General features: G+C 46.9%; 1 protein-coding gene across 1 annotated transcript in view; it reads right to left on the minus strand.

Moving 5' to 3' along the window:
- Nucleotides 1–15,198, minus strand: part of DNAH11 (dynein axonemal heavy chain 11) — a 327,231-nt gene that overhangs the window by 258,596 nt on the left and 53,437 nt on the right. Inside the window, exons 9-16 of the mRNA XM_074984643.1 lie at nucleotides 14,319–14,435; nucleotides 12,346–12,483; nucleotides 11,685–11,809; nucleotides 10,277–10,472; nucleotides 9,639–9,743; nucleotides 4,612–5,007; nucleotides 2,025–2,357; nucleotides 198–452 (exon numbers count right to left, since the gene is read on the minus strand). Of these exons, the coding sequence (XP_074840744.1) occupies nucleotides 198–452; nucleotides 2,025–2,357; nucleotides 4,612–5,007; nucleotides 9,639–9,743; nucleotides 10,277–10,472; nucleotides 11,685–11,809; nucleotides 12,346–12,483; nucleotides 14,319–14,435 (1,665 nt within the window). The remainder of the gene's footprint in view (nucleotides 1–197; nucleotides 453–2,024; nucleotides 2,358–4,611; nucleotides 5,008–9,638; nucleotides 9,744–10,276; nucleotides 10,473–11,684; nucleotides 11,810–12,345; nucleotides 12,484–14,318; nucleotides 14,436–15,198) is intronic.

The raw sequence follows: 15,198 nt of genomic DNA on the forward strand, positions 1-15,198 counted from the left end.
TTTTACAACACATTTTACCCTTTTATACTTAATTTGTCCAAACTGGTACTTAACTCCTTCCCCAAACCTAAAAAACGCTGTGTGGCTCAGAAGTTTGTCCCTTCCACCAACAGTCAATGGACCAACAAAAAATAGTCTCACCTACCTTGCCTCACTCAACTCGAAAATAAGCTGCAAATGAATAATTGTTTGCTTGCCTGTTCTTTAAACTGTGCAATATTAGGTGGCTGATCAGGCATTCCCTCGTCGACATGGGCTTCTATCTCTTCAGAAGTTAAAGCACGACCATACCGCAGAAACTGCTTCATAAACTCAGCCCTGTCATCTACCCAGAGATAAGCATAGGTATCCAGAGAATTTCGGTAGTCCAGGGCTTTCCCAATAACATCTGTCACTCTGTCCATAATCTCCTGCCTGATCTCAGATAGGTCTAGCATGTTGTCCGTATTGCTCTAAGCATGAAAACATAAGAAGTTACTTTATAGCTGCAAACCAATTATATTAAGCACTGTATGAATATTAATGGATAAATCATTAGCTGGTTTACACTTGCTACATGACTGCAAAATTCAGGAATCCCAATCACCGCTGCCATCAAAAACTGCAGATGAACACCTATTAGGGACTGTTGGTCCAGCCTAGTGTAGTGTGATGAGTTAGATAACTGAGTTTCCTTCTGGTACAACATTTCAATGATTCCATACACAATCTGGGCAAGTTCTATATTTTGGATATTATACCATATACGGTACTGACAAAAACAGTCATTTCAAAAGAGGATGGCAATCTTCAGCAAGCTAACTGAAGCTGAATGAATATCATTCAAATCTCCAGGTATAGGATGTTATGCTCCTTATCCCTACAACTGATTAAGCTTTGGTTACTCATGGACCTTCAGGGCTGAGAACGACAGACAAAAAAGACTAAATCTTACATCAAGTCCAAAAGGTAAATTTTATTAAAAATAACGTTGTGCCTGTTTTTAAAATACACCTTTTAGTTAACTATTTCCAAATTTTGTTTAAGTTTGTTTAAAGGCACAACTTTTTTCTTGGGTGCATTTCTGTGTTAAATTAAAATCTAAAACAGACATATAGGGCCAAATTCTCTTCCAACTGACATGGGTGAAAATCAAATGTAAACTGTACTGATGTCTGTGGTGGTTACACTGGTGTAAAAATCAATGGATCTAAGTTTAAGAGTACAAAGCAAGACCTAGTGTTTACAATTTGATGTTGTTTGTACATTATTGCAGGATGAGGACAGTCAAGCTTAATAATTGAAGGAGGTCAAAGCCAAAGACAACATCAGATACCAACCTAAAGGTCAAAGCTGAAGACAGAGTCAAGTGCAAGGACAGGGGCAGAGCCAGAGAGAGCATCAAGGGAAGACAGGCACCTGGGGGTACAGCAGGACAGCAGAAACTGTAAGCAGACAAGGGTCTGGGATGGAATGACAGGAACCAGAAGCAGGCAGGGAAGTGGGAACGTAGAGCAGGCAGGAATGCAGAGCTCAGGAGTCAGGTAAGGGCCACAGTCTCAGCCAGCCAAGGGGTCCTCTAATTGCTTGGACAACTTCCTGATTTAATACCTTAGTTGACTAGAGGTTTCCCCATGTTGAGAGCTTTGGAGGAGGAGGTCTTTGTGAGTTAACCCTTCCCTATACCATTCCATAGTGACTCAAGTGAGCTGCTGGGTGGCAGTCATGACATGAGTGCTGCCTGTGGGCAAAGCCCTCCCTAGAGAATGGAGAATTGGAGGTAACTGGACTGGACCTTGGCTTTTGGGGGTCCCATGGACCAGCATGACTGGCCAGTGCAGAGGTCCCAGAGTGTACCACTTCTGTCATGGTCTCCACATCCATCTTGGGATGTATGTCACTGCTTGTGGGCCCAGGTTTGAGGCTTGGGGCCCCTCTATCACAGCGATAAATTAATCGTGGAGCTCAAATATCCTGCAATCAATATTTATTTTATGTTAAATTAGACCAATTTCTCCCACATATGTGGAGAAAGTAGAATATACCTGGTAATTCTCTATTCCCAGATGTGCTGCTACTCTTTTCACCTGGGCAGACATTCTGAAAATATTGCTCAAAAGATCTTCTACTAGGTCATAAAAGCCATCTCCAGCCTCTTTGTCCAATGAAGGTTTAAATTCAATATCTGGTGCTCTAAGGATCATTTGTGCCTGAAACAATGGAGCAGGATTCAAGTTTTTGTCTGTGTTCTCCAAGACGAATTCTAAATCATGCATTATTGTGTTAAAGAAACCATCAACTACAATGTCATCGATGTACTCTACATAAATTTTCCAAGTGTCTGAGGATGAATCTGCTTTGAAGAGCTTCAAGTTTTCCTGGGAAAGGAAAAAAAAACACATACCAATATTTTATAATTGTTTAGTGTAAATGAATCAATGTTCTAAACATTTAATTGCTTTGATGCCATTTCATTGGTAAGTAGTGACAACAAAGTAAGATTCCACTGACACCCATTGTAACAGGTGTGATTCTGATCCTAAAATCTGACCTCCATGGGTGGACCTTGAACCTGTTGGCTGGCCCCTTGGATGTTAATGCTACTCTGTGCAGGGACAGATTTCCTATATGTATCAGATTGCAGTTAAGAATCTGAATTATATTAAAATTTAAATGGAGCATCACCATGTTAAAAGATTATACCATATCACCGCTTGTTCTGCACCCCAGTGTAAGCCTTTATTAGAGTTATCTATGTACAATATTTTAAAATAAATAAATAAATAAATAAATAATCCCCATCTGGTCTCGTTCTTAAATAAAAGCAAACTCTTTATTTTCTGTTACCAGTAAACTTGTATTAGAAGATGGACCAGAAGATTACCTTGAGGCTATTGCATAAAATATATTGGATAAACAAAAATATTTAAAGTCTATTTTCTTTTTCATCAGACATATGATTTTCGTAAGAAACAGGCAAGCAGAGAATTTTCACAGAAGTCAGCAAAAATGGGGAAAGGCTTTAAGGAATTGGGGTGAGAAATCTTTTCTTTTTTGCACCTTAGGATTTTAATATACTTATGTGGCACAGCTACTGATATTCAAGGGATATGAGGGGGGCATCCATGTTATTTTATGAATGCTAAATAAAATGTAAATAAAATACAATTAAATATGCCCTCTGAATGATAAACTACCCAGAGCTCCACTTTCAAACAATTTTACCTACTGAGGTCAGAGGAAGAATTTAGCTGGGGCACCAAATGTAACAAAACTGAGACAACGGCTGTGCCATAATTCAATGTAGACAATAATTCCTCATGTAATGAGATAAACGAAGAATGCTAATTTCAATCAGTATCAAGATTATTTTCCATATTGTCCATATTTTTTTAAATGTGCAGGGTGACCATGTTTCCTTATGCCAAATATGGGACACTCTGGGAGATGGGGTGCAGCTCCACAGGTGCGGCTGCCCAGCAACTGCAGTTATCTGGCTAACCCATACCGTGGGTGCTGGAATGGGGCTGCCACCCCACGAAGGAGCTCCCCAGTTGCAGGGGCGGTTGCCCTGCAGAAGTGGGTGGTGCTGGCTGCCCCACACTGACAAGCTGCAGTAATGGGGCTGCCACCCTGCAGCAATGCTCCCTGACGCCAGCGGTGGCTGCCCCGTGCCTTGGGGCACTGGGAATGGGGCTGCAGCCCCACTAGCAAAGCTCCCGACTTCCCCAAGCCGTGGGGAGCCAGGAACGGGGCAGCAGCCACACTGGTGTAGCTTCCAGCTCCCCTGAGCTGTGGAGAGCCAAGGAGGAGACGGCAGCTGTGCTAGTGTGCCTCTGGGCTGCCCCAAGCCACGGGGAGCTGGAAAGCAGGTGGCAGCCACCCCAATGTGGCTCATGGCTTCCCTGAGCTGCAGGGAGCTGGGAACCATGTGGCAGCTGCGCCTCCTGATTGGGGGAAAAGGGCAGCTCACCAGGGCTGTGTCTACACGTGCCCCAAACTTCGAAATGGCCATGAGCTCACGGGAATAAGGGGACTTCGAAGTAGGTGGCGTGCTTTCGAAAAGGAGCCCCGTCTGGACGCGCCGCGCGGCGGCAAGGCTCGTCAATTTCGAAGCGCCGCTGCCGCCCGCATGCTAATGAAGCGCTGAATATGCATGTCAGCGCTTCATTAGTAAACTTCGAAATGGCCATTTGCATGGCCATTTCGAAGTTTGGGGCACGTGTAGACGTAGCCCAGGGGACCTGAATAAGGGGCAATTAACCACTATGTTAAAATAAATCATGATGCCTTTCTGGAACCCAAAATACGGGCCTGTCCCAGCCCAGATGGGGTGGATAGTCACCCTATAAATGTATCAGTGGTAAAGGGCCTATTATGTAATTTGTATAACTCTTTAAATAATTGAACAGTCAATCATACATCAGTGAATCTGGCTGAATGCTAACAACTTGCAGATTATAAAAGGCCAAATATTTGACCACTTCCTGCTCTTCCAGGCATACCTCACCGTCCTTTAACACGTTTTTATTAATTATTAATACAAGTGTGGCTAGCAATAATACTTAAAATGTATTTTAGAAAGAAGGATGAGAAGGTCTAAAAACCATATATGATTATTACAGAAATTACCTCAGCAAGCTGATGAATCTTGTACCCATCCTCTTTTAGCAACTTGTATTTCTTAGTAAGTCTATCTCCTTTATCCTCCAGATTTAACAAAGCATCTTTCCTATTATCTTTCCTGGATAAGAGTGTGTGTTCTGCCCATGCACTCATAATATGCTGAATTGTTTTAATATTCTCCTTTGACTGTTGAACTCTCTGCTCCAAGTCATATACTGTAGCTCTCACTTGCTCTATGTAGTTCCAGCAGTTCTCTTCCTGCCATGTGAACCCTTCTTCTGCTTCCCTTAACTGATCATCAATAGCTGTCAGCTCAGTTTCAATGAGAGGGTATTCCACTTCCAGAACAGTCTGCTTAAGTTTGTTGTACCACTGAACAACGAGTTCAAGATTTCCAATATACTGTCGGTGTAAAAAGACGATCATAGGGTGAGACTCCTCTAAATTAATGCCCGCCCCGAGTATCCCCTCCCCCCCAGTGCTATTTGAATGCCTAAGTGGCTCTTTATGTTGTAAAAACAGTTATTGGGTAGGGCCCTCACACCTCTGTGCATCAGAACGGAAATCCACTCTGGCCCCAGTGGACAACATGAAATATTTGCATTGAACCATGGAGCTGGGTGAGTCAAGGTGCTATTGGATCCATGTATTAACTATGCAGTTAAAGTGGATCTGCCAGCACGCACTGGATCTGCCTCAGGCAACGTCTAGGCCCCGGCAGTCCTTTGAAAGAAGTCCTTCCGGAAGATCTCCTTTGAAAGAGTGCGCCCACACGCGTTGAGCGGATCGAAAATGGGACCCGCTCTTTCGATAGAGAAGGGCCACACGGCCCCAGGTGCTCTTTTGAACAAATGGGCCAGGAAACACTGCAGACAGGGTCTCATGGCCTGCAAGCCCTTCCAGGAGCTCCAGCCAGGCATGCCCATAATGGGCCCCTCACAAACACTCCCTCCCTCCATGTTCTGAGGCCTGCTGTGCTGCACACAGAATAGCAGAGCTGGTGCAGGGACCACAACCTGGTAGCGCACAACTATGGACCCACAGCAGCTCCTGGGCTAGCACTGCATCCATGCCCTCATCAGGCTGCTGGCCACTGTTATTGCGGCCACCCTCCAACTCCTCTGGTACGAGAGGCCACCTGCAGGGGGTGAAGAGCCCAACCTCCCAGGGTCCCAGACGCTCCCCTGCCTCACAGCCTGGGCAATTAGGCATGCGTGGAGCTATCTGACCAGCCCCTACTGGTAGGACCAGCTGGTGATGGGCGAGCAGGATGACATGCAATGGCTCCAGAACTTCCACATGAGGAAGGAGACATTTCTGGAGCTCTGAAGCTGGTTTGCCCTCCACCCTCTGAAGCCAGGACAGCTGTCCTCCCACTTGAGAAGCGGGTCACCGTTGCCATCTGCAAGCTGGCCATCCTGGACTTCTACCGGTCCATGAGAGAGCAATTTGGGGTGGGCAAGTCGACTGTCAGGGCTGTCCTCATGCAGGTAAGGCACGCTCCGCTCACAAACCTGGCATGGGAAGTGGGAGGGGGCTCCCAGGCAAGGAGGACCCTTGGGGACAGCAGGCGGGGTGCGAGGGGTTAGGTCAGGGGAGCGGGGAGGCCTAGCCCTGGGGGACCATGACGCTGCACCCCCTTTTGCACGGGCCTGCTGCTGGCGGGGCAGGCTCGTGGGAGGGGTGTGCCTGAAAGACTCACAGGGGGAGGAGAAGGGGTCCAGGAGGAGGCAGGAGTGCCTGCGGGGGGCAGTGGCACTCCTCCACACACTCATGAGTGTGTCCATTCTCCATCCCCTGCAGGTTGTGATGGCAACCAACACCCTCCTGCTCCACAGGGTTGTCCACAGAGGGGACCTGGGGATGGTCATCGCCAGGTTCGCCGCCCTCTGCTTCCCCCACTGCGTGGGTGCCATTAATGGCACCCACATCATCATCCATGCCTGGACCAGAGCGTGGCCCACTATAGCAACTGCAAGGGGTACCACTCGGTTGTGCTGCAGGCCCTGGTGGATCATAGGGGATGCTTCATGGACATTTACGTGGGCTGCTCGGGCCAGCTCCACAACATGCAAGTCTTCCAAAACTCCAGCCTCTGCTGGGGGATGGAGCGGGGGACCTACATCCCCCAGTGGGAACTCATACCCCGGGATATCACCATGTCCTTGTGCGGCCTACCCCCTGCTGCCCTGGCTCATGCAGCTGTACACAGGCCACCCAGACTCCCCCCACGACCTGTTCAATGGCCTCCTAGGCCAGGCACAGTACCTCGTGGAGTGTGCCTTCAGCCGCCAGAGGGTGCAGTGCAGGTGTCTGCTCATGCGCCTGGATGTCAGGGGTGCACAATGTGCCCCAGGTTGTGGGGGTGTGCTGTGCCCTCCACAACACTGTGAATGGCAAGGAGGAGGCCTTCCTCCACAGGGGACAGCTGAGGCTAGTCCCGGGTACAAACAGTCGAGTGTGACCCCTGACTGCCAAGCTTACCATGATGGGTTGCGGCTCTGGGAGGCCTTCACCCGCTCATTCTAGTGACCCTTGCCAGGACACCCCCTGCAGGCTCCTCTAGCCCCAAACCCCACCCCATCCCCACCACAACCCCTCCTGCCCATCCACCCCTCACCACTCACCCCACCATGAGCCCTCCTGCCCATCCACCCCACACCGCCCCCACCAGAAACGAAGGGCACAGGGTTGGTAAAAAAGTAAACTGTTTACTGAACCACAGAAACTTCATGCTAACTAACAATTGGGTTGATAACTATGTGTTGAATGTGGGGGGTAATTATATACACTGGTGGGGCAGGGGGCTGTGAGCTACAGCAGTCATGAGATCCCCTCTGATCCCAGGTTCTGGATCCCCATCAGGCCTGGGATGGGGCCAGGAACATGGGGAGGTGCAACTGAGAGAGAAGTGCACTGGGCTCAGTGGACGGATTGGGGAATGAGGGGGTGTGGGGGCTGGCACTGCAGTGCCTACCAGGGCCATCAGCCACCAGGTGAAGCCCAGCATTATGGCCAGGGGGAGTTTGGGTGGGAGCAAGGCAGATGGGGCAGTGGGTGGGGGAGGTTGGGGTCCTAAGGGAGCAGGTGGCCCAATAATTGTTTTGAGGTGGGCCATGAGCTTGGCCCAAACCTCCCGCTGCCGTGCCAGGTCCACTTCCACCAACTGCAGCTGCCGCTCCACCAGATCATTGTAGTGGTGGAGGGCAGCCATGAAAGAAGAGGTATCATCCAAAGTGCACCAGTGTGCCCTCTGGGCATGGGCCCACCCGGACACTGGTAGTGGGGTGCCCTGGCTCTCTCTGCTGGTGCTTCTGGACTTCCCAGCCGGATGACGTGGACAGGGCTGGCCAGTCCCAGTGGCACGCTGGGGCTTGCCCAGCCATCAGACGGCACAGCTGTAAAGATGGGAAGGAAGAAGAAGACAGTACATAATTCTTGCAGCACAGCCCCGAGGGCCATGCCTCCCACCCCCAGTGAACAGCAGCCCCTGCCCCCTGCCCCAGCATTCAACCACCCAGTGAGATCCTGGGCACTTAACGGTCCCTGCATGCATGGGGCACGTGCTGGGCACAGTCCAGGGCATCCATGTCCATAAGCTGGGAGCCACGGCCTTCTGGCATGTATCCGGGCAGGGGCTGGCAGCTGTGTGATTGGCTTGCTTCGAGTCATGATAGGGTGAGCAGAACCCCCCCACACCCTGGGGTGCAGACGCATGGGGTACTTACCCAGGGGGACCCTCAAACAGGTCTGGGGATGCCCTATTCGACATGACATGGCTGGAGGATGCCAAGGCCACAGCGATGACAAGGGTCCCATCACTCAGGCCCTAGTCTGACGGTGGCTTCAGATCTGCTGGGTGGTCTGGCTGGATGGTCCCGGCTGCTCCTCTTCTGTCTCAGTGTCCGGCTCTATCACCACAGAGGGCTCCTCTGCCATGGTGTCAAGGAGGGGGAAGGGGAGCTGTCCTAACCCCTGAGGAGGCTGTGCAGCTCCTTGTAGAATGGGTAGGTGCAGGGTCCTGCCCCTGACCACCTGGCCATGTCCCTGGCTTTGGTGTACCCCGGCAGCAGCTCCTTCACTTTGGAGTACATTCGCTCCAATGTCTGGGCAGGGTGTCCCACAGCCACCAACCTGATGGCCAACCGGCCATAGACAGGGGCATTCTGCCTCTTCCTAGTCATCTCCCAGAGAATGTCATCATCACGCCTCAGGCCCAGGGATTCCTAGAGCTTGAGCTCTGTCTATGATGGGACCTGACATTTGGTGGCCTGGGCTGATTCCTGAGACACCTTGGCCAGCTCCCTCGGGGACTCCTGGGGGTCGTGGGGTTGCTGGCTATTGGTCATTGTTGCAATGTCCACTCCAGAGGCTTTATTTGAGAGCGTGGTAGATGAGCAGCTTGGCTCCTTGCTGCCTCCATGATCTCAGCTTCCTAGCACAGGTTTTCCAGGGCTCCCTGCACATTTAAAAGCTGACTGACATAGAGAACAGAGCTCTGATAGCACTGGCCACGGAGTCTCTAGGCTTCAACTGGCCGGCACCATGGAGGACAACTCTTTCAAAAAAAGACCCCCCAGAATGTCTACCCACACTTTTTTCCGAAAGAATCTTTTTGGTAAAAGGCGCTCTTCCTCATCCAGGGGCAGAAGAGGGATGCTAGAAAAAGTCCCGCATTCTTTCAATTTAACCTCAAAAGTATGCATTTTGTGTGTTGCAATCCTGTGGGTTTTTGCTAAAAAGGCCCAGCTTTTATGAAAAAACTCTCTAGTGTAGACATAGCTTAAGTGTATGGTAAAGCCACTATTCTAAGATGTGTTACAGCCCATACCTTCCAACCAGCTGCAGGATTTATTTTGTCTTCTGCAGAGGTTCTAGGCACAAAATCACCTACCCCAGCCAGATTACGCAAAGAAGGACAAATTTCAACCATACTGAACAGCAGAACAAGTAGAACATACACGTATACACAGATGCATAATAAAATTTTGCAATATAACAGGATATATTTCATACTTCCTGAAAGCACAAACCTTCGCAAAAATTTTCCTTTTCTCATACATTGCTAATGCAGAATCCGGAATATCGGATCGATTCAACATCAGAAGATACGTCACTTCTCTCAACAAAGCAACTAGCTAGAAGAGACAAATCAGTATTATCTTTTTAATAACTTTTCGGAAGATATGTTGGTTTTGTATAATTCTATGTGCAATACCAGATACTATAGGTTATAAAAACCTCTATACAATAAAACTCATTCAAATAGATTCAGGAGCATGAAGGAGAGGTCAGGAATGGTTTAACAATCTTAAACTTATAAGTGCTAAATACTGTCCAGCAAGAGCCAACTATTATTATTTCTGAGCTGTCTCTAGAGAAAGCAGTCAATACTACAACAGCCTTGTCTGTTTCTGAAGGTGAAAATTCTCGCCAGTGCAGAGACACACTAGCCATATTTTCCAACGGAAAAACTACGTCAGTAATAAAAACAATCATAGGAGCTGTAACGTAAAACAAAGGCACTTTCCCCAAGCATTATGATTTGATCATTCACTGAAATATTAGCTTCACTTTAGGAATACTCCCAATTTATAACTATTGATGTTTCTAATTAATGGGAAAAAACACTGCATAAACACACATTCAGTTGTAAAACTTTGTACTGTACCTTAGAATCAAAGTTCACACTTAAGAGACCATTTTCAGGATTGCGTTTAATTAGTGGTTGGTCTAAATTAAATTGACAAACTTCATCCACCTGAGCTTTCCACTCACAATATATTTGCTCTTCATATTGGTCAAGTAAAGTCAACATCGCTATATATTTCTGATAAACTAAAGCAGTCTCAGGACCTTCCAGGATTCTGAAAAACAAACAAATCACCCAGTACAGTTTATTCATTAATTACTGACAATAAAATTGCCGAACAACTTTAGATGCAAAAATGCTACCTTTGACTTTGTAAAAATTTAGACATTGTCTCCGTTTCTAAATATTTTCTCAGTTAATTCTGGTCTCTTCAGCCAAACCACATAAAAAGTTGGACAGAGACCAAGAGCAAGAATGCATTAGAGCTACTGCTTCACTGAGAACAATAAAAAGCGCTGCGGGAAAGGGAGAGGTCCCGCTCCCTCACCTTCCTTAGTGGTTGTACCTGTTGATCAGTATTCCAAAAGACTGTCCCATGCTTATCTCAGAATAGTACTGGTTTCTATTTCACTAAGTATGTGTATTCTTCCCTTAGTGGAACATATATTGGAACTAAAGAGATAGTAATTTAGGTTATTAATTAACATAATTGGTGTCACAAGGGCTGGGCTAACCAGTGTGCTTCCTAGTATTTAAGTCACTGAGTGCCAGATCTCACGCATTTATTAGCATGCAACTAGGGTTGCCAAATTTGGTTGGACGGATTTCTGGAGATTTCAGTCTTTATTTAAAATAAAGATTAAATTCCTGGAGATTCCAGGATAATCCTGGAGGGTAATCAACCCTCAGCTCAATGCCTCCACAAAACAGAGTCTTCGGCCCACCATCAAGCCTATCAGGTTGTCACACCTTTGACTCAGGGCTCTCAGTGTCTCTATACTCAATGCCCCTCTAGAGTGGGAAGGGAGAAGAATTTATATCCCTCCCTTGAAAAGGAGCTCCAGAAGTTACAGGACCCCAAGCTCCCTGTTTCCACCAGGCTCCTTCCCAGAGCTGTAAGCAAGGCAGAATAAATAAGAATAATGAAATGGTAATGTTCAGCCATGAAAATTTAATCTACAAATACAGATTTTTATTTACAATAGTTATATTTTGATTTCTTGTCAATATCAGTTTGACAACAGAATGTCTCAACTCTTGATATTACAGTGAAAGCATAACATGAAATTTATTGCTAAAGGCATGGGATCTCTTTATATTAATGTAATACCTACAATTCTTGAAAAATCATACCATCTAAGCAACTCATATTTGGTGGATTCCTGGGAGGGAAACAGACAACCCTTATGAAGACAAATTACATGTTTTCACCAATAATTGGCTGTTAATGCTACAGTCATACAAAACAGAGGGTGTGAACACTTACAGGTGAGACAGATATGCAAAATTTGACCAAAATTTCTGTATTCGTTCTTGGAGTGTTTTGGACCATTTAAGGTTTCCTGAAGTAAATGGCATATTTTTGTGTATTACTTCATTCCCCTCTTCTAGCTGCAAGCATTAATATAACAGAAATGAGTATACGAGCAATTATGAATTAGAAGTTCATTAGGTACTGTGATGGGGTTCAGGGGTCCCCAAGCACTGCATCCTGTCTGCAGGCAGGAGTGAGTCTCACTCAGCAGGTAGAACAGCAAGTTTATTAGGTGACAGAGGCCCAGTGTCTTACAGAAGAGTCAATGCAGCAATCAGACAGTCATTCCAATCCATCTTGGGGAGAGAAGCCTGAGGGGTGCCCCTCTGGGGTGTAGCTTCTCCCCTAGCCAGGCTGGCTGCCTTCCAACTCCCTCTCTCCCCAAGCTTCTAACTGCCTCCTCCGATTCAAACCCAGTTTGGCTCCTCCCTGCTCTTTGTTCAGGTCAGAGGTGTTACCTGCTAGCCCCAGGGGTCATCCTTAGCTACTGAGAGCTGCTCTGCCTGTGACACACACATCCAGCCTGAGTCTCACATGCACTCCCCCAACTCCATCACAGGTACACATAACAAAAACCAGGAAAACATTGCTTTTATTTTGCTTTGCTACATACCTGCCGAATGTGCTCATCATACAAGTATTTGCAATTATCCAGTTCTTCATCAAACATCTGCAGTAAGATGCTGTAATTTGGGCTAAAAATCTCCTTAATAACAGGTTTCTCTAGAAAATAGCCAAAGATGGCTAAAAGCTATAAAAATTAAAGAACATCAGATTCCATAATTTGATAATATAATATATAGTATCTCTGCTTGGTCCCTTCAGCCCCCCAACAACTCCATAACTCCCCTAGCAGAACACCTCCTGCGCCCACTACTATTCAGAGAACCAGCCACTGCCAGGAGCACTCAGAACATCTTCAGCCTGACCAGCAGATTCCTTCCTCCCTCAGTGCCTCTGGTTGGGCTGGCTGCTCAGGAAAACCCAAGACACTTCCCACAGGGCATGGTCCAGGAGAAGCCAAGCCCTGCATGTGCCAAAGCTGCCCAGAGCTCCATGCAGCCCTCATAAGGGGAGCCTCTCTGCTTCTCAGACAAGTGCTAGAATGCCGCAGGAATAAGTGATTTCCAGCCAATTCCTGCCCCAAAGTCACAGGCTCCTCGCTTGTGCAAGGGACAAGAGCCCCTTTTACCCTTCCATTGTCCCACTAAGCTCAGGCCCTGCCCCAGGGAGTACAGGGCTTCTCCATCCCCAAGGCAGCAGCCATATACATCACTGCTCATCTGGTATGGGGGGTGAACTCCCCTGCTGAGCCATCTCTGTCAAGGCTCCATGGCCACTGAAGTCCATCACATATGGCTTTCCAGGGAAGGTAGGGATGCAGCTACGGGTTCCCCCCCGCAGCCCAGCTTGCAACAACAGTGCTGCCCTCCCTCCTGCCCCCACTCAAATGGCCCTGCAGAGATGACTCCCAGGGATCTCCATGGAGGTCTCAGCTCATCCCACTGAGCCCCTTGGACTGCAATGGCACTGCCCTGTAAGCCCCCCTATGCTGGATATGTCAGGTATAAATTTGGGGAGGCATGTGACTCTGCATGCACTCTCCCACAACCCATCATTCCTGCCTCAGCTCAGGAGGCTCAGTACCTTGCAGGATTGAGCCCCATGGAAATACTTGTACACTTAAAGACAACACACTCACTTTTCTGGATAAAGGGACCAGAGCCTGATCCAGAGCCCACTGAAAAGAGCCCCCACTTTCCAATGACTGTGGATCAAAGTCTGGAAGGGACTTGAATTCATAACTTTACTTAGAATGGCTGCAGCATTAAAAATGTTAGGGCTGACCTTGCACTCACTGGCCGTGTCTACACTAGCCCCAAACTTTGAAATGGCCACGCAAATGGCCATTTCGAAGTTTACTAATGAAGCGCTGAAATGCATATTCAGCGCTTCATTAGCACGCGGGCGGCCGCGGCTCTTTGAAATTGACACGCCTCGCCGCTGCGCGGCTCGTCCCGACAGGGCTCCTTTTCGAAAGGACCCTGCCTACTTTGAAGTCCCCTTAAGGGGGGGCTCTTATGGGAATAAGGGGACTTCAAAGTAGGCAGGGTCCTTTCAAAAAGGAGCCCAGTCGGGACGAGCTGCGCAGCGGCGAGGCGCGTCAATTTCGAAGAGCCGCAGCCGCCCGCATGCTAATGAAGCACTGAATATGCATTTCAGCGCTTCATTAGTAAACTTCGAAATGGCCATTTGCGTGGCCATTTTGAAGTTTGGGGCTAGTGTAGATGTAGTCACTGAAAATAGTCATGAACTTCCATTGACTTCAACAAGAGCTGACCATCCTTAGTTTCCAACTTTCAGCTTGATTAGAGACATCCTAGCATATCCTCCCAAAGATTATTTGCACTCTTTAATGCACTATTATAATACTTTATATCTGATTTTTGTGAGCATTAGTGAGACACTCAAATGACTCAACATTTTGTCTGGATTGAAGATTAGAAATATTCAACCCGATAATTCAGAACTCTGGGAACTGTTAACCAAAGAACAAATTCATGGTTATATTCATTCAAAACTGACCTTAAATGCTGATTCTAAACCCGAACAGTCAAGAAATCCAACACAAAGGAGTGACCCAAGACGTTTCTCAAAATCCAGGATTTTGGTTTTAAATTCTACATAGTCATCTTCAAATTCCTGTAAAATATATTTTTAAATCCTAATTTTAATTTGCATTACAAGAAATTTACTGAAATTTCCATAATCTATCATTCATAACTATTTCCAGAAAATCATCAATGAAGATTCCAAAACAGAACAGAAATTATCTGTGATTTGGTTTCTTGAAATCCTTGAAAAGAAATGTCATCTTAATGTTTTCTCACCCCTTAAATGGAACTGTGTAAAAGAAATTACAATATATTTGTTTTTAGCCACCTGGATCATGTTCACAGATCAGACTCAGAACAGTTTTGCAAAAAGAAGGGAAGGAAATATCAGTAAACAACACTAAAGCACGTAAAAAAACTCAGTGACAAAAATGACGGCAATCAGAACCTGGGAAGAGAGAGGAAGAGAAAAGAGGCAAAATAAATTACAATGGCTACGTCTACACTTACCAAAAATTTCAAAATGGCTATACTAATGGCCAGATCAAAGAACACTAATGAGGTGCTGAAATGCATATTCAGCACCTCATTACCATGCCACCAGCCGCAGCACTTGGAAATTGTTGCAGTTCTCTCCCACGCATCTTGTCTGCACTGGGGTCCTTTTCAAAAAGACCCCAACAACATCAAAATCCCCTTATTTCTATGAGCACTGATGGAAAGAGAGAATATTCATTTAGGAGGTCATAGGAATAAGGGGATTTTGATGTTGGTGGGGTCCCTTCAAAAAGGACCCCCATGTAGACGAGGCATGCAGGAGCGAAACGCAGCAATTTTGAAGTGTTGTGGCC

Source organism: Carettochelys insculpta, chromosome 2 (genome assembly GCF_033958435.1).
Source record: "Carettochelys insculpta isolate YL-2023 chromosome 2, ASM3395843v1, whole genome shotgun sequence".
Classification (NCBI taxonomy): domain Eukaryota; kingdom Metazoa; phylum Chordata; order Testudines; family Carettochelyidae; genus Carettochelys; species Carettochelys insculpta.